The sequence below is a fragment of the Zingiber officinale genome, chromosome 1A, assembly GCF_018446385.1.
Source record: "Zingiber officinale cultivar Zhangliang chromosome 1A, Zo_v1.1, whole genome shotgun sequence".
NCBI classification, from domain to species: domain Eukaryota; kingdom Viridiplantae; phylum Streptophyta; class Magnoliopsida; order Zingiberales; family Zingiberaceae; genus Zingiber; species Zingiber officinale.
The window spans coordinates 73,452,494-73,472,986 of NC_055987.1; the positions used below are offsets into that span (position 1 = coordinate 73,452,494).

Here is a 20,493-nt window from a genome sequence, read left to right on the forward strand (position 1 = left end):
CTTTCTAAGACTGCAGGTGATGTCTTTGACCATCCAGGATGGAAACAAGCTATGCTCGATGAAATTTGTGCTTTACAGAGTAGTGGGACTTGGGACCTCATTCCTCTACCACCTGGAAGTCAGTTGTTGGTTGTCGATAGGTGTATACAGTGAAGTTTGGTCCAGACGGTATGGTTGACAAACTTAAGGCGTGTCTTGTCGCTAAAGGCTATACTCAGATTTTCGGATTGGATTACGGGGATATTTTTTCTCCTATTGCCAAGATGTCTTCTGTACGCCTATTCCTAGCAATTGTTGCGATTCGCCATTGGCCTCTTTATCAGTTGGATATTAAAAATGCATTCTTACATGGTGATTTGCTCGAGGAAGTCTACATTAAGCAACCTCCGTGTTTTGTTGCTCAGGAGGAGTCCTCTGGTCTTTTATGTCGCTTGCAGAAATCTTTATATGGTCTCAAACAATCACCCAGAGCATAGTTCGGTAGATTTAGTATTGTAATTCAAGAGTTTGGCATGACTCAGAGCGAGGCTGGCCATTCTATTTTTTATCGCCACTCATCTACTGGTTGTATTTATGTAGTGGTTTATGTTGATGATATTGTCATCATAGGTAGTGATCATCTTGGGATTTCACAGGGGAAACAACATCTTTTAAACATTTCTAGACAAAGGACCTCGAGAAACTCAAATATTTCTTGGGGATAGAAGTAGTACAGTCTAAACAGAGGATCATCATATCCCAAAGAAAGTATGCAATGAATATTTTTGAAGAAACAGGAATGTTAAACTCAAAGACAGTCGATAGCCCTATGGATCATAATATCAAGCTCCTGCCAAATCAGGGGGAGCCTCTTCCAGATCCTGAACGGTACAGGCGATTAGTAGGGAAACTAAGCTACCTGTCACTCGTTCGGATATCTCATTTGCGGTAAGTGTAGTAAGTCAATTTCTCAACTCTCCATGCAAAGAACATGGGGATGTTGTGGCTCACATTATTCGATATATCAGAGGCGCACCAGAAAAGAGTCTTTTGTGTGCAGACAAAGGACATACTCGAGTCATAGGGTACTTTGATGCAGATTGGGCAGGATTTCCCACTGATAGAAGGTCCACTTCTGGGTTTTGTATATTTGTCGGAGGTAACCTTGTTTCTTGGAAAAGCAAAAAGCAGAATGTTGTGGTAAGATCAGTGCAGAGGCTGAGTATCCGACTATGGCCATAACTAGTGAATAGCTTATATGGCTAAAACGGTTGCTTCAGGAACTCAGGTTTGGGGAGGTTACACAAATGCCACTTATACATGACAACCAAACTGCCATGCATATTGCCTCGAACCTAGTTTTTCATGAGAGGACAAAGCATATTGAAATTGATTGTCACTTTGTTAGAGAGAAAGTCATATTAGGAGAAATATCTACTAGTTTTGTCAACTCACATAAACTAGCAGATATATTCACTAAGTCACTAAAAGGTTCCCGAATTGACTATATATGTAATAAGCTGGGTACATATAATTTATATTCTCGAGCTTGAGGGGGAGTGTTAGAATATTGTAACATAATAAATAGGGGTATTATTGTAGTTATGCTATATATCCTTCTCTATATAAGTCAATGACTCCGTGGTGTCTAATACACGGTTTTCTCTTAACAATATCTATTTACTAGGAGTTTTCTTGAACATGTTTAACTCAAAATACTTAATACAAACTTGGGTTCAAACTTTGTAGTTTTGAACACTTTCATTTTGTGCCAATTTTTACAAAATTTCATTGATAAATATATGTATTACAAGTATGTAAACAAAATTTCATGTTTTTTCAATAGAATTTATAGTAAATTTCGACTTCAAGACATCTTCAAGTGTCAAAACATTCTCAGTGCAAGATCCACCTTTTAAGGGGGGAGAAATAGTCTTTTAAAGGAAGAGACAACTTGCCTCAAGGGTTAGTCAAATTCCAATCTAAATTTTGTTTCACATCGTACTTTTGGTATTAGGAACAAATAATATTTAAGGTATACATACATTATTTAAGAAAGCATAACATGTTTAAGGGGGGAACACTTCCTTAAGGGGAAGAAAATTATTTTAGGGAGAAGCATCATAGGGAGAGAATGAAGAGTTTTATTTAAGATGCTTGATTTTACTCTAGTTGATTTAGAAAAGGAGGAGAATTAAGTTAAAAACTTTTATGACTGAGAAAGGGGAGACAAATTCAAGTTTGAATTTTGTCAATGTTTTAACATTTGTATCAAAATTAGTGTCTATTGTTTACACATTTTTTGTTAACATTTGATATTTATATTTAGTATCATACCTTGATATAGCGTGCGTGATTAATTGTTTAGTACTTGTATGGTTTGTTGTTTTTCAAGTGTGAAAGGGGGAGAAAATGAATGGTTTAAATTAGAACTTTTATTTACCAAAAATGACAGAAAATGAACTTTGATTAGCCTAACTTAAATGGGTTGTCAAATATCAAAAAGAGAGATGGTTGGTGCAATCATGCCTCAAGTAATCGAGTTTGACCAAATGGTATTGGAGAGTTTGTTAGTGTAATCATACCCTCTAATTGGTTGAGTTCAACTAAGTGATTTTGATATTTGCGCAAAGAGTTCAAATTAGACATATCTTGTGTTTACTTATAAAGTTTATCAAGTGTATAAGTGCATGTTATTTAATGAGATACTGCAATTTGCAGTGAATGAAAGAAGTCCAAGTAACAGAAAGGTGACAAGATACTTAGATACTTGTTGGCAAAGAAGTCTAGCATATGTTAGTAGAGAAGTCCAAGAAGATCTTAACAGAGAAGAAGTTCAAGTAGGTTAAGAGTAACATGATACTTGGCAGCTAGTGAAAGTATGTCAAGCTTGATCAGGTACTTGGCAGTTTGAAGTCATTGTAGGTTAAGATTGATTAGATACTAGTGAATGAGGAAATCCGGAAGCGAGACTTCTTGACAAAGGAAAACTCAGAGGGCAAACTTCTTGGCAGGTAAGATATGAGTTGACTAAGTGTGATTTGTATTTTGGCTTTTGAGTATTTTTTGACTTTGGCAAAGACTTGACCATAGTTTGGTTATAATCTATGATCAACTAGAGATTGAAATCAATTGATTGGGGTATTGAGATGACTAGAGAGTTGACTTTAGGATATTCTACTAGTAAAGAAAAGATTTATGGTTGGAGTGTAGTAGACTTAATGCAACTTCAGTTTAATGATGTAGGTTGAGTTGACTGGCTTCCCTCATGAAAAACGGTTGCTCCCTATTTGAAAGTCAGCTAGGGCAGTCGATAGTCAATTGAATTGCAGGCAGATGTTGGAATGCAGCAGGGGAATGTAACAACCTCTAGATGACTTACGTGATCAAAGAAGTCAATTAATTGTAGAAAGGTTGAGTCGACAAAAGTTTTTGTTGACTGGAAAAATATTTGATTGGAATTAGGTAAAGTCAACTGAAGGATGTGTTATTAGGTAAAAGCTTACACGATCATGAAATAGCTTACTGTAAGAAGTAGTAGTTGATTGTGCTTGCATAGAGCAACAGTTTGAAGCCTATTTGAAGACAACTCAAAGGGCATAAATAAAGCAGCAAGGGGAGTTTGTCAAGGTTGGCGGAAAGGGTTGGATAAAGATATGAGAAAGTGCTCCACACTCTTATTACTCTTTTCATTAGTTTAATTGTTGTGTTACTCACAGATTTTATTCTTCTTGTTAGAAGAGCTTTATAAGAGGTTACTCCGTCTCTGGGAATAAGAAAAGATAATGAGATTCAATGGCTAAAACTTCTTATGAGTCATAGCCCCCACATTGGTCCTGTGCTATTTTTACCTAGAATATGATAGGTGACAATACTAAAAATCATTCCTAGGTTAAGGAACACCCAACCCATTCAACTAGGGATCAATACCGTGTGTCAAGCATAGGGGACGCTTATAAAGAAGAGTGCATCTCCTATAGCTTATAAATAGGGCCCAAGGCAATCACTTCCGTGGGATGCAAAAATTGGACTTGCCTAACCAATCAAACCAGTTAAATCCTTCACCTTGACGCAACCCAACTATATCTCTACCTCAAACAATTGGAATTCCCTGCTAGAGTGATGACTTAGTACAACTTTACTACATCCTAAAGTTCTTCACCTTTATAGATCTCAGTTCGCATGACCACTAACCACACTCCAAACAGCTCAGCCAACACATACCTCAGTTTGATCAAACTATGACTCTTCCTTTGATCAAACCTAATATTGAGGTCTACATTAGCCACATGTCAACTTAACCACACAAATGTTGTAATTTCACCACATAAATTGACACCCTAGGTGGGGACATGCCGAAGTATGGAAGATCATAGAAAGACAAGAAAGTCAAGATCTTGATCTCCTAATTTGTTCATTAAGAAAGCATCCAAGTTAGCCACCCAAGTTGGAGTAGGGATGATATTTGCCTTGTAGACCCGCCCCTACCTATTTAATTGAGGCCACCTTGCGTTGACTCGAAATGTAAATAAGGTAGGGATCGGATTAAAATTCCAACCCGCATATACAGGGTGTAGAGAGAATGAGAGACAATTTTCATTCCCCACCTTGCTTTACTTAAATTTAATTTACAATATTTGTTCTATAGCTATTTATATATTTTGTGTTATATTATATTTTATTGCCTTGCCTCAAACCTGAGGTGGGGATGGAGATGGAGAAATTTTTTTTTCCTGTCCTACCCACCTTGACAAGTCTCCCTTCCTACCTAGGTGATGGGAATTGAAAAAAATAAGGATATGGATCATACAAGGAGGACGAGCTACAAGAACCAAAATCAGGGGAGAGAATGGGCTTGAGGTAGGATAAATGAAGTGTTGCTCATAGGCGAAGAGTCATGAATGGTGGTCAAGTCCTCATTAACCTGAACTCCTTTTTACCATGGATATCTAAAAAGAATTGACTGACGAAGTTTTAGGTGGATGATACCTATGTTAGGAGTACTCATCTTATTGAACATGTGGACGCCTTTGAACTTGTGGATGTTTTACCTCTAGTTTTCCTTTATATATGGTGTAATAGATGTCATAATGTGTAGTGTGTTCAGTACAACCATAAGACAAGTCACTTATAAGTCGATTGGTCATCTGTTTTGTTTTATTTGATTTGTAATCGACTGGCCACAACCATCAGTTGATTGGTCAATTGATCAATGTATCAATTGACTGCTTAATCGATTGACAATCAAATAATACCTATATCTAAAGCATTCTATTTGTTTGTTTGATGTCAAATCGACTGATCAAGGCATCATTCAACTAATCTACGTATTAGTCGACTGCCTAGTCAACTAACATCTAAACAGAAGCATTTTGTTTGTTTCCTTTTGATGCCTAGTTGATTGTGTAGATGACTCCCGCATCAGCCAGCTAAAAACCTTCTACTTTCAGTTGACTGCTCCTTTGACTCTAGCCACTTCTAAGGCTAAATTCGCTTCTAAGGCTAGTCCCAACTGTCCCATATTACAGATGCACTTGATTCTCCTCATGAGAGCTTATCATTGTGCTTTCGAGACTTTGTCATGCCATGAAGCTTCCTTGCATTTGGGTCTTTCATGCCTAGAGACTCCTTGCCTATGTGATTTCCTCACCTAGCATTCAGCCTCTATGACCTACTGGGATTTCATGCTGCTAAGAATCAGATCCTCGACCTTCCCTAAACTTTCTTTCCTAGCATTTGGTGTCCCTAACTTACTGAAACTTCATACTGCAAAGAATCTTGTTTCTGATTTTTTTTTGGACTTCCTTACGTAACATCCAGTCTCTTTGACCCACTAAAACTTCATCTTGCTAAGAATGTGGTCTCCAACCTTCCTGAACTTCTTTGCCTAGCATTGAGTCTCCTAATCTGTTGGGATTGTATTGGTTCTTGTTGATTGACTTGTATTCCCACCATTGCACCTGAAACAAGTTTCCTGCACCTGCATATATGCCATACACGTGATATCATAAATATCATCTAATTTAAACTTTGCCCAAACATCAAAACCACATGCAATGTTGAATGTTTAGGGGCATGATTGCATCAACATTTACCTCAGTAGTACTAATGATGATCCAGATTTACACTTCAACCCTCTTCTCAACTTCTTGTATGAAATCCATAAAGGACTACGCTTGAATGTGACAACTTACCACATGATGTTGGTCAATGCCAGCAAGTCCAGGTCAAAGAAGGCAAAGGAAGCAAGGAGGTTCACAGGAGAGACGGACTCGGTCGGGATTATAGTCACTTATGAGGACTAGGGGATCTCTTCAAGTGAAATCTTACAGAATTACTCATAGAAATTAAGGAGAAAATCTCCCCCTAACCAACTTGATACCAACTCAATTAGCCCTTAACGACCAAGACCAAGCAAGTAGTATCACTTCCAATAAGAAGCACAAGCATGATTCTGATTGCACATATCTGAAGGTTTAAAGTGCCAATTAAAAAAGGTAGTTTAGACATGGATATGGAAGAAAAGAAAAGGGCCATTGAAATGGTTTCTTGACTCTAATCTATTGTCAATTGAAGGCAAGCTTTAGATTTAGGCACTGTGATAGTTTCTTCCTGAGACTTGCAATTAGCTGAGAGCACATTTAAGAATAGGAACACTAAGATAGTTTCACCCTCCGGCACACTATTAATGAAGGTAAGTTTCAAAGTGAGGGCATTGAGAAGTGAGAAGGTATCATCTTCTAACCTCTAATAACCTTAGGTAAACTTTTGAACCAAGTCACTGAGATGTTTTCTCCCTTCTATCAATTCTAGGCCAAGGCAAGCTTTAGAATTTCAACGTTAAGATGGTTTCACCCTCTAGCCTGTAGCCTGATATCATAAGAAACATCAGGAAGGTAAGGTCCTTCATCTAATAATTAGCCGAGGACAAACTTCGGAACAGGGTTCAAGAAGGTATCACCATTCTGCCTAATAACAACCAAAGGTTAGCTTTAGCTCTAGGACACCTAGAATGTATCGCCCTCCAACCCAATATTAACCAATGTCAAACTCTGAAATAAGGGTGCTAAGGGGTATAAACCCTCCAACCTAAAAAAAGGGTAATCCCACTTTACAATAGGATTGCTAAGAGGGGTTAAGTCCTCTAACTTGAATAGAATGGAACTCCCACTTTGCATAGGGGTCGATAATTGAAGCCCCACTTTGGAGGAGATGAGATTAAGAGGTCAAGCCCTTCAACCAAAAATGAACTGAGATCAAGTTTGGAGAGGCAAGAGCTGTCCTCAGGGTCAAGGACTCAGATTTAAGATTGACTTGGCCAACTATCAAGTTCAAAACCAATATGAACAAAAATGTTAAAAAAAAAAAAAACTGAAGTTCAAAGTCCCAAGCTTCTCAGTAGTAGTAGCAAATTGTTTGTTCAAGCCCACATCTCGCATTTCACTACAGAGAAAGCATAATGTTTTTTGTGAGGAAACACTGTACCACAGCAATGCAACCTGGTGCAAACCCAATACCTACAGAACCGAAGACCCTTGTCACAGATCTGAAGACTAAGGCCCAACGTTTGAGGACAAGTTCTATTTATATGAAAAAGGGCATAGCTCCTGTTAGTCAAAGAGAAACAATCCGCTCCTGTATGCTATAGACTAGGAGTAACAAGTGACTAGCTCAGTTTAGTTGAATGCTCCACTAGCAATGAGAAGAATGACTCGTCAAGCTCAACTTGAACTCCAATGGTCAAGGCTTGATCTTGTGGCTTTCTGAGGTCCTGCATAATACTAGGCCTATTTCAATAGATCAGCGGCAGGAGAGGATGAAAGAAATTGCAAGAGGAAGGACATTTTATAGAGGTGGTGAAAGCCTTGGATATTAATACACCATGTGGACAACCTTATCACCTTGAATCGCTCTCAACATGTGATGCTATGCTCGGGAGGCTTTTTTGCATGTGTCACGTGAATCAGGCTGAGGGGATGTAATAATGATATGGAGAACTAACACAAGTATCTTCGAGATTGAGACCATTACAACTTGGATGAACGTTAGTGAATGACACTCAATAGGTCCCACTTGGTGCCACTATGAGGCATCTAGGGATTGGCCAACTCATTTTAACAGAGCATATTGAGGCAACCTTTCTAAAGTCATCTTGAACTGTCCTTTGTCAGAGCTACTGTAGCTTCCAAACCTTGCATCCAAAAAGACCCAAGTCTGATGTGCCTGACTTTACTTGATTTATCTTGGGTTGAGTGACATCAATCTTGTACAAACATCTAAGTTTTAGTCTATCTCTGGTCGAACCACAATCCACTTTTTGCACCCCACTAGTGATCCCCACTCTGGGCTGAATTTCTACAGCCTGGATTAAGGCTAACTAAAAGTCAATGACCTCCCATCATACTCTTGTACTCATCTGACCACCTAGTCGTGTTGTCTGAGCCCAAGTACAATAAAATTTGGCAAACTACTATTACATATGTTCTATTACAAGTTTTTTTTATCATGAAAATTATTAATTTCATAATTTTAGACAATCGTTAGCCAATATGAGTAGGTAATAGTCATCACTTGATTAAGGCTAGTGTACACATTATTTTGGTTAGACAAGAAAATTCGATTGATAATCCTGACTCATTGATGCTGTTGTTCTTTTTTGCATCTCTCATTCGCAATGATTGTTCTTCAGGTTGATGAACACTACCTTGTTTCTGAGAAACATGACGAACATGCTTCTACTGCTGAGCTTAACCATACAGAGACTCAGGTTAGAAGTTCCTCTCCAAGTCATCTACTGGAAACTGATGGAAAGATAACTGAGTCTGTGGTACCTGAGGAGGAATTTGTTGCTAATGGTGCCGTCAACTTGGACTCTGAAACCGTTGGGCAGCCAGGAGTTCAACCACTTCTTGTTGAACCAAGAATCAGTGAAGTCGGAACAGTTATATTTGATGAAATCCAAATTTACGAGGATAACAAAAGGGAAATGATAATTAATGATGATCCAGTACCACACGAGGAGGTTCCTTTTACAGATGCTCCTTTGATTGGGGCACCGTTCAGGTTAATTTCTTTTATGGCTAAATATGTTAGTGGTGCTGATCTAGCGAAACGGCGAGATGATTCTTAGTCAGGCCTCTGAACTATCTTTGATTTGTTGAAGAGTTTTCATACGCAGAAGGCCATAAAGTTATTTTGTTTTTCTTGTTTACTGTTTTGGTTAATACATTAACAGATCATGAAATCCGTGAGATTGTAAAACATTTGCAGAAAGCAATCTTGGGACTCTAGCACCCTATTGGTTTTTTATTTTAATAATTTAGATTTGTTGTCTAATTGTCTGCATGTGCGTTTGGCTTATCCATGACATCTGACGTGCCTGCTCTCTGCCGTTAACCTAGGCACCTAGAACAACTCCGGACGTTTAGATCCAGTCCAGATGTCGGAATCCAATTGAGGTGCCTGAATATCCTATTTTTTAATTTTTATGCCATTTCAATCACCTACATCAAGGAGTTAGAAACAAACACTAATATGTAAAAGAAAGTCATATTTGATAGACTCTAGATTGTCCAGTCATGACTTTAAGTTTCGTTAAAATTTTAGGTCGAATCGACATCTACTGTTCCTTCAATGAGAAAAACATCCTTATCTACTGTTCTTGGGAGAGTTTACCTTTTGTCAAACCAGTCTTCCAGATCATTTGGACTTTTGTTCAGCATTCGAGATTTCAAAATTTTCACTTAGTGTCCTTGACCCTAAGATTTTTCATCTGGTGTTCGTAACATTCAGGACTTTCACCTAGTGTTTTCGATCGGAGGGGGAGGGGGGGGGGTTTGATAGTGTTCATCGAAAACTGTGAGTTAAAACTAGTTACGCAGTAGAAAAGGGAAACAAAAAAATAATGCTAACAATATCAAGTTTTATTTGGTTTAGAGTTTGTGACGACTCCTATTCTAAGGCTCGTGATCGTGGATTACTTTTGTTGGACAATCACTATCAATTCGTAAATAGATTACAAAGATTGATTACAAGAACTGAAAATAAAACTGTTATCGACAAATAGAAAGAAAATTGAAGTCTTTTGTCCTTCGAACTTTTGAGCATCCTTTCGATGTCGTCGGTGCCTTTTCAGAATAGCACGCAAGAATGAAAGTCGTAGAAACTGTTGTTCTGAAGATGCTGGTCGAAGATCCTTATATAGGTCCATTCAAGGGGGGGGGGGGGGGGGGGGGGTTTGATAGTGTTCATCGAAAATTGTGAGTTAAAACTAGTTACGCAGTAGAAAAGGGAAACAAAAAAATAATGCTAACAATGTCAAGTTTTACTTGGTTCAGAGCTTGTGATGACTCTTATTCTAAGGCTCATGATCATGGATCACTTTTGTTGGGCAATCACTATCAATTCGTAAATAGATTACAAAGATTGATTATAAGAACTGAAAATAAAATTGTTACCGACAGATAGAAAGAAAATTGAAGTCTTTTGTCCTTCGAACTTTTGAGCAGTCTTTCGATGTCGTCGGTGCCTTTTCGGAATAGCACGCAAGAATGAAAGTCATAGAAACTGTTGTTCTGAAGATGCTGGTCGAAGACCCTTATATAGGTCCATTCAGGCGCTTGGAACCCCACTGAGCGCTTGGACCATGCTGACATGGTGACCTCTTATTGAAACTTTATCCGTGAAATTTTATCCACCTCTGGGCACTCGGACCCTCTCACGGATGCCTATCCAGGCACCTGCCCGGGTGAGTTGGTCCGGGCGCTCGGATCTCTTCCGGGTGCCCGGACTCTCCTTTTTCGCACTTCTCCTTCCTAAAAAAAAAAGAGTTAGTTCATGCAAATAAAAATATATTTATCTTGCAAAAAAAAAATTAGCACAACATAATAAGATAGGAGTAGTAATTAGATCCTATCTCCTCAAGACCAGAATCTAGTCAAGATCTCAGCTTAGGTTTTCCAAATGGACCTAATATGGACTGATTCCTACAGTTCTCTCAACCGGGAGCGCGTCCTCATTTGATCTCTCCTCCAGTTGCTTACCTCTTACTTTACTAACTGCAGCCGCTTGACTTGCCTTTGACCCACTAGATCTTCTCGCCAGTTGTCATGTCCGCAGATCCAACTAGACTAAGGCCGATTGTTAGGCCCCACGGATCCAATTGAACTTCCCGCTAGATATCGAGTCCCGCAGAGATCTATTTGGACTTTGTACCAACTATTAGATCCAACGAGCCTAGTTGGATTTCAGCTTGGTGTCAAGTCCTCTAAACCCGTCAACTATTGCACATTTGATTAAGCAATTAGATCACAAACACTTTAATTTTACTCCATTTGTCATTCATCAAAACTTGAGTTAGATCATTAGTGCAAATTGCACCAACAATTTTTCCCTTTTTGATGCAATGACAACCTAGGTTAAAGTTAAAAAAAAAATCATATTGAAAGACAATATGCAACATGCAAACAAATGATTTAAGTTAGTCAGGTCCTCTAAACCCGTCAACTATTGCACACTTGATTAAGCAATTAGATCACAAACACTTTAATTTTAATCCATTTGTCATTCATCAAAACCTGAGTTAGATCATTAGTGCAAATTGCACCAACAATCTCCCCCTTTTTGATGCAATGACAACCTAGGTTAAAGTTAAAAAAAAAATTATATTGAAAGACAATATGCAACATGCAAACAAATGATCTAAGTTAGTTTTGAAATTGATTTTCTTGATCAGATGTTTTTATTTTTTCTACATTAACTCATACATTCCCTTTTGACATTTATAAAAAAAACTAGGTAAAAGAAACAAGCAAAAATAAGCAGAAAGATAACTAAAGGTAGATATTTCTAAGTATTTTTTGTCAAAAATCATCATCTGAGTAAACTCTTTCAAAAATTCATAACTAAATTGTTTTAAAAATTTATGTAAAACTTCTGTGTAAATTTTTTCAAAAATCATCTCAGTAATTTTTTAAAAAAAATTTCTAAGTAATTGTTTTTTTAAAATTTTATAAGTAAATTTTTTTTCAAAAATTTCAATGTAAGCTTTTGAAAAAAAAAATTCTAAGTAATACATGCAAAAGAATTTCTAAGAAAACTTTTTTAATCAAAATTTCCAAAGTAATTTTAGAGAATTAATTTTTTAAAAAAGAATTTCAAAATTGAAATTTTTTATAGAATTAATTTTTTAAAAAAGAATTTCAAAATTGAAATTTTTTATAGAATTAATTTTTTAAAAAAGAATTTCAAAATAATTTTAAAGAAATAATTTTCTAAGAAAAACTTTTAAAGAAATAATTTTTAAAAGGGTTTTTAATTAATATTTAAAGAAACATAGTAAATTAATTTTAAAAACATTTTCAAAATATATTTTACAACAAAGTGAAAATATTTTTCAAAATAGTTGTACCCTTTATCCCTCGTAAGTTAACACTCTCTATTAAGTTAACACTCCTCCTTAATTCATACTAGAGCTTGTATGCATTAAATTTTACAACATATTTTTAAACCTCTTCCTCTTCCTTAATTTAGCACATTCGTATTATTTTTGTTAGCAATAAGAAATTCTATCTAAGTGTTTAGAGAATTTTAGTGTTAGTAATACTTATGTTGAGCAAATATATATTATACGTTTTTTTTACATACTTATTATAATTATTCATTTAAGTTTAATTAATTAAAATAAGATTTTTTAAATTAATCAATAATCAAAAATTAACCTTAGATGTAATTAATTAGGTTAAAATTAAGTTTAATAGAATGATTTATTACTAACTCTTAATTTACTTATTTGATTAATCAAATTAATTGATTAATGAGAGTATTAGTTTTAATTTTAATTTATTTCATCTTTAAATTTTGATTAAATTTAACTTAAGTTAAATTATTAATTAAAGTTAATTAATTATATTTATTTAAGAAAGCTTTAAGGTTAACTTTATTTAATTAATGTAAGTTTATTAGGAGTTCTAGATTTTCTTTTATTTTAAGTAAGATTTAATTTACGTTTTATATAAATTTTAATTAAAATTTTAAATTTACTGTTTAAATAATATTTTAAAAGAATTTTAAAATAAAATTTAAAAAGATTTTAACGGTATTTTATTTTTAAAATAATTTTTAAAAGAATGTTAAAATACTTTTTAAAATATTTTTAAAAGAATTTCAAAAATACAATTTTATTTAATTAATGTAAGTTTATTAAGTGTTCTAGATTTTCTTTTAGTATAAGTTTGAATTAAAATTTTTATGTTGAGTGTTTACATAATATTTTAAAAGAATTTAAAAATAAAATTTTAGAAGTTTTTAATATGATTTTATTTTTAAAATAATTTTAAAAAGATTTTTCAAAGGATTTTTTAAATAATTTTAAAAAGGATTTTCAAAAAAAAATTATAAGAATTTTTTAAAAGAATTTTGAAAATATATTTAAAAAAAATTTTAGAAAAAATTAATATAATTTTTAAAAGAATTTCTCAAAATAATTTTTAAAAGCATTTTTGAAATAATGTTAAAAAGGATTTTTTGAAATAATTTATAAAATGACTATTAAAATAATTTTAAAATATTTTTAACATAATTTTTAAAAGTATTTTTCAAAGAATTTTTTAAAATAATTTTTAGAATCCCAAAGAATTTGTTTAAAATAATTTATAAAAGGGCTTTTAATGATTTTTTAAAAATAAATTTAAAATAATTTTATTATAATTTTTAAGAGATTTTCCAAAAGATTTCTAAAAGGATATTTAAAATAATTTTTAAAACAATTTTCAAAAGAATTTCTTTTAAAATAATTTTAAAAGGATTTTCAAAATAATTTTTAAATAGATTTTTTTGAAAGAATTTATAAAAGGACTTTCAAAGTAATTTTTAAAAATTTTTTAAAGGATTTTTTAAGTATTTTTTAAAACTATTATTTCAAAGATTTTTTTATTCCAAAGAATTAGTTTAAAATAATTTTTAAAAAGGATGTTTAATGATTTTTAAAAATAAATTTAAAATAATTTTTTTAGAAAAATTTTATGAAAATTTTATAATAACTTTTAAGAGATTTTTAAAAGAATTTTAAAAAGATTTTCAAAAGGATCTTAAAATAGTTTTTTAAAGTGCATTTTTTAAAATCATTTTAAAAATAATATTTAAAATAATTCGTAAAAGATTTTTTAAAAAAAATTAAAATAGTATATTTTGAAATAATTTTTAAAATATTGTTAAAGAATTTTTAAAAGAATTTTAAAAGAATTCTTGATCTGGATTTTTTTTTTAAAAAATTTAAAATAATTTTTAAAATTCTTTTAAAGGTATTTTGAAAATAATTTTGATAATAATTTTTGAAAGGATTTTTAAAATATTTTTAAAAGTATTTTTAAAAGGAATTTTAAAATACTTTTTAAAAGATTTTAAAAAGAATTTTAAAAAGATTTTTGTAAGTATTTTTAAAACAATTTTATAAAATAGTTTTTAAAATTTTTTATTGGGATTTTTAAAATAATGTTTAAAATGATTTTTATATGATTTTTAAATGATTTTTAAAAGTTTTTTTAAAATAAATTTTAAAATAATTTTTTAAAGATTTTTTTAAAATAATTTTTAAAATAAGTTTTATAATTTTTTTTAAAAAAATTTTTAAAGTATTTTTTTAAAAATAGTTTTAATAATTATTTTATAAAATGATTTTAAAATATATTTTAAAATATATTTTAAAAGATATTTTGAAATTATTTGTGAAGTGGGGTTTGAAAATAATTTTTGAAATAGTTTTTAAAAGATTTTTAAATAAGTTTTAAAAGTTTTTTATAAATATTTAAATGAATTTTTAAAATATTTTTAAAAATGATTTTAAAATGGATTTTTCGAATATGTTTTAAAATTATTTTTTAAAGAATGTAATACATTAGCTAATTTTATTTTAAATTTAATTTAATTTAATTTTAAATTTAATTTAATTTAATTTTATTTTAAATTTAATTTAATTTAATTTAATTTTGAATTTAATTCTTTATTCTTCTCACCCGTCTAACTTTTTAGGCAAAAGGATCTTATGATTTTATGAAATACGTTAAGTTCAATTTCAGAGTTTGGTTTACCATGTGTTAGATTCAAGTTTAGCTTTGGACTTAACAAAAAATTATTTTTTGGATAAACTTCTAAGCTATGGTATATCACCTGGACATCATTAAAGTAACCAAGCCTTTAGAATTTTTTAAATAGTCTCGTTGACTAAACTTAGTATAAAATTTTCGTCTAATCTGCTAAGATTGGTAAGGGGTAGCTTTAGTTAATTCCACTAAGCCAAATGTACCAGGTTGAATTCATATCTTCCTAGATATGTATAGATAGAGTTTCCTTAACCTACTATCATCCAAAACTTTTCCAGTGCTGCTTGTCAAATTAAACTTTTGTCTCTAATTAAACTAGTCTTTAATTATTCAACAAGGTAAACTATTATTTTAGAGGTGCCAACTAATTTAGTGTCTTCCCTTAAATTATTGAACTTAGGTTATGTTTTAATTAAGACTAATTAAGTTTTAGTCCAGGTTTAATTATTTATAATTTACGTTCAATTTAAATTTAAATTTTAAATTAATTAAGTTGGTTAAATTGTCCTTAAGATTTAAATTTTCTTTTAATTTTAAATTTATTAAATTATTTGAATTATATTTATTTAACCGATTATATTTAATATTTAATTTTTTTATTAATTTTTAATTTCTAATTAGTTAAATTGTTTAAATTTTTTTCTTTAAAGATTTTTCTTTAATATTTGATTTTTATTATTTGTTGATTTTGAATTAGTATGATTTAATTTTGGTTCTATCAAATTAGTTCTATCTATAGATTTATCCTTAACATTTAAATTTTTATTAATTTTTTATTTTGAATTGATTGAATATCTTTGTTTAACATCTTATCTTTAATATTTAAATTGTTAGTTTGGGAAGAAATTTTTAGATCTAGATTATAAAATACTTAATCAAAAAATATATTAATCTTACCTATATCTATATTTACTTCATTATTTTTAGATTTTACGTTTATCTTAAGGTTTGAATTGATTAAATTATTTACTTTATTTAAATTTAAATTTTTTGAATTAATTACATCTAAATTTTCTAGTTTTCTAAAATAATTAATTTTTCATAATTAATAGTTTTATTTTCTAAATTATTAATTAAAATTTTTGTTTCATTTAAAATTTTTAAATATAATTTGTCATACAAAACATTATCTAATTTATTACAAGAAATAATATCTAATTTATCTTGCATATTATGTAAATCACTACTGATAGGGGTATTTTGGTAAATTGGACTTATCTCAAGCGCAACTCTTAATTCAGTAGGATTTTCTATTGAGTTGGACTTGAGTTTAGATTCGCTTTTGACTTGATCCTCTAGCTCCATCGGCTTCTCGTGAAGCTTGGCCAGAGAAGTCCAAAACTCATAGGCATCTCGGTGTTCTCTAATTTTGCATGTGATTTCATTAGGTAATAATTTTACAATTGAATTTATTACCTTTCTACTTGCTTCTGTGTTTTGGGTTGATTGCCTAAGTGTCATGCCACCATCGAAGTCGTTCATAAGGATGAAGCTTTCTATTTGCATCCTCCATAGATTGAATTTGTGCCTCTTATACATCTCATATAGAGGTGGTTCATTAACATTTCGCTCATGCAATTATTTGTACACCATTTTTCAGCACTAAAAGAAAACTCACAAAGATTCCAAACTAAGTCTTGGGGTAAGTAGTGTGAGAGATAAAGAAATTACTTGAGTAGTATTACATGAATTTTGAGAAAAATAATAATAAAATAATGAAAAATAATAAAAATATTATGAAAAATTTTGTCAAATGAGATATTTTACCAATTCTAACTAATGGTAAAAAAATAAATAGGAAAAAAATGAGAATTTTTTAATGAATAAAAAAATTTGAAGAGAAAAAAATGGAAATCACTTTGATATATAATTTTTTCTTTCAAAAAAGAACCCCTCTTGATTGGTCGTTTTAACAATTCAGAGCGGCCTTGCTCTGATACCACTTGTAGGATCATAAAATCATTAGGGGGGGGGGGGTGAATAGCGTTCGTCGAAAATTGTGAGTTAAAACGAGTTACACAGCGGAAAAGGAAAACAAAAAAACAACACAAATAATGCCAAGTTTTACTTGGTTTGAAGCTTGTAATGACTCCTACTTCAAAACCCACGATCGTCGATCGCTTTCATTAGACAATCACTATTAGTTTACAAAGATTGAGTATAAGAGCTGAAAATAAAATTGTTACCGACAATCATAAAGGAAATTGAAGTCTTTCTTTCTTCGAACTTCTAAGCAGCCTTTTGGTGTCGTTGGAGCCTTTTCGGAGCAACACACAAGAATAATAGTCGTAGAAAGTATTGTTCTGAAGCTGCTGGTCGAAGGCCCTTATATAGGCCCATTCTAGGCACCTAGAACTCCTCTGGGCACCTGGACCATGCTGACGTGGTGATCTCTCGTCGAAACTTCATCCGTGAAGTTTTATCCACCTCCGGGTGTCTGGACCGTTAACTTGGCTCGACCAGTCGATGCGCTCTAACTCATCTCCTGGATAACTTTTCTAGTCCGAGTGCTTGGACCAATTCTGGGTGCCCAGACTACCCGGGTGCCTATCCAGGTACCCACCGAGGTGAACTAGTCTTGGTCCCCATACTCCCCTTTTTCGCACTTCTCCTTCTTGAAAAAAATAGTTAGTCCAAGCAAATATAAATATGTTTATCCTGCAAAATAGAGTTGTAGGATTGTAAAGTCTAGAAGGAGGTGAATAGTGATCATTAAAAATCTTGAATTAAAATAAGTTATGTAGCGGAATAAAGAATAAGAGAAACCAAGCTCTAAAGTAGTTTTTTACTTGGTTCGGAGCCTTCGACAACTCCTACTCCAAGGCTCGCACTCGTTGAGTGCTTTTGTTAGAAAATCCAATAATCATTCGAATGATTACAAAATTAAGTACAAGAACTATAAGAAAATGTTACCGACAATAGAGAAAATAAATAGATCTTGATCGCCGGTTGTCATAGGAGCTTTACAATGTCTAAGAGCTTTTCTAGAGCACTGCGCAGGAGTGAAAGTCGTAGCAGTTGATGTTTTGAAGATGCTGGTTGAAGACCTTTATATAGGTCTATTCTGGGTGCCTGGACCGCTGCTGATGTGCTGATCTCTCATTTAAACTTCATCTGTAAAGTTTATCCACTTATGGTCGCTCAGACCCCCTCCGAGCACTTGGACCATTGATGTTGGTCGACCAGTTGACGTGCTCCAACTCAATTTTGGAATAAATTTTCGGTCCGGGCCCCTGGACCAACTCTGGGCACCTAGACTGCCCGAATGCCCGACACCCGTCCGAGCGAGGCTCGTCCGGGTGCTCGGACTAGCTCTGGGCGCTCGAAGTTAGGGCATCGAGACCACCTCTGGGCGCTTGGACCACTTTTTTTCTTTTTCCTTCCCTGCAACAAAAAGTTAGTCCAAGCATAAAAATCACCTTGCAAAACAGAGTTAGCATAATACAACAAATATGAGTAGTAATTAGTTCCTGTTTTCCCGAGACTAGGATCTAGTCAAGATCTCAACTTAGATTTTCCAAATAGACTTAAGTTGGATCGACACCTATAGTTCCCTCAATTGGGAATGCATCCTCACTGGATCTCTCCTCCGGTTGCTTACCTTCACTTATCACTTGCAGTCGCTCGACTTACCTTTGACTCATCAGGTCTTCCTGTTAGTTATCCGATCTCGCGGAGTAATTGGACTCTCCACCAGATATCGGACCTCGTGTACCTATCTGGACTTCCCACTAGCTATCGAGTCCCGCGACCTAGCTGGATTCAGTCTGATGTCAAGTCCTTTAGACCTGTCAACTCCTGCACACTTGGTAAAGAAATTGATCACAAAACACTCTAACTTTAATCCACTTATCATTTATCAAAACCTGAGTTAGACTATTAGCGTAAATTACACCAACAAGAGTTAACACAACATAATAAGATAGGAGTAGTAATTAGATCCTATCTCCTTGAGACCAAGATCTTGTTAAGGTCTCAGTTTAGATTTCTTAAATGGACCTAAGCTGGACCAACGCCTATAGTTTCCTTAATCGAGAACACGCCCTCACTAGATCTCTCCTCTAGTTGATTACTTCTTACTTACCAAACTATAGCCGCTTGACTTGCCTTTGAACTATCATGTTTTCTCGCCAGTTGTTAGGTTTGTAGACCCAACTAGACTTCTTCCAGTTGTCAGTGTTGGAGCAATCCCAATGGTTCGTGCGACTATGTGTTTTGATATTTAGCAAAAGGTTTTAAGTTAGGTTCACCTTTATATTTGATATGTGTATATGCGTGTACAGGTTTGTAGGATACACATATGACTTTGCTTGATGACATAGGGTTCGGTGAAGGATAGAGCATCCAAGGGACCGTGGACAAGGCAGCAAGGACAAGGATTAAGGGAAGCGACTTCGAGGCATGCACGAAGGATGTCATTGGGGATGAGCCACATGCTTGAATGCATCCAAGGGACGAGAGCCAAAGGAAGTAGACTTGAAGGTAAGAGGTCAAAGTTGCGAAGAAGAGTCAAGTGAGTCGTGAGGGTCCAAGTGCTAGAGAAATGTACTCGGGAAGGGAACCCCTAGGTTTAGGGCTTTATTAGTTGACTAGTATTGGGACCAGTCAACTGGAGTAGAGCATAAAAAGTTTCTGTGCTCGAACGATAGGGATCAGTCGACTGGTGCAAGGACCAGTCGACTGGTAAAGAGCAGTTGGAGAGCCATTGGCCAGGCACCAGTCGACTGGTAACGGTAACAGCAAGGCTGTTTCTTCCCATTCTCTATAAAATGGAGCTTGGGATGGCTGGCCAAATTTGACAAAATTAGTGGTGGTTAATGTTGGAACCCCAAGGTGTTTTGATGTGATCAAACAAGCTAAGTTAGGTCCTGCGTGTGTTTAACCCTTGTGTCTAAGTGTGCAGGAGCTTAGGAACACAAGAAGTCGAGCGGAAGACGTGGTTAGCGAGAAGGACGGCACGGGGAGAGAGCCGACGGGCTCGGTGCGTCCGAGGGACGAGGTGACCGCGGAAGAGTATACCGGTGGACGAGAAGAACGTGCGCGGCGTTCGAGGGACGAGAAATCGGGAAGGAAGGCTGCTCGAGGAGAAGGCCGGAACTTGGGTTCGGGTGAGCCCTATTCCGGATGGCCGAGATCACCCAAGCTAGCGGAGCCGGAGCGAACAAGACCCGAACCGAGACGAGCTGAACCGGAGGCGAAAAAGTCAACGTTGTTGACTTTGGGCTCCAGGGCGCTCGGAGCAGTCTGGGGTGCCCGGAGCCCTCCGGGGCGCCCGGAACTCTCCAGGGCGCCCTGAGTAGTAAAATTGACCAGATCGAGTTTTGACTCGATCTGAACGTTGGGGGATAAGTTTTATCCCCCCCAGGGTGCCCGGAACCCTTCCAGGCGCCCCGACCAAGGCTATAAATATAGCCTT

The 20,493-nt window shown here is 34.2% G+C and overlaps 1 protein-coding gene across 8 annotated transcripts in view; it reads left to right on the forward strand.

Annotated features, from left to right (window-relative positions):
• Nucleotides 1–9,269, forward strand: part of LOC122026220 (kinesin heavy chain-like) — a 98,083-nt gene extending 88,814 nt beyond the window's left edge. For 7 of the 8 annotated variants that reach the window (XM_042584885.1, XM_042584892.1, XM_042584920.1 and 4 more), the window contains one exon: nucleotides 8,669–9,269. In XM_042584885.1, the coding sequence (XP_042440819.1) occupies nucleotides 8,669–9,109 (441 nt within the window). In that variant the 3' untranslated portion in view covers nucleotides 9,110–9,269. The remainder of the gene's footprint in view (nucleotides 1–8,668) is intronic. The other variant, XM_042584927.1, reaches the window with a different exon arrangement.
• The last annotated feature ends 11,224 nt before the right edge of the window (nucleotides 9,270–20,493 follow it).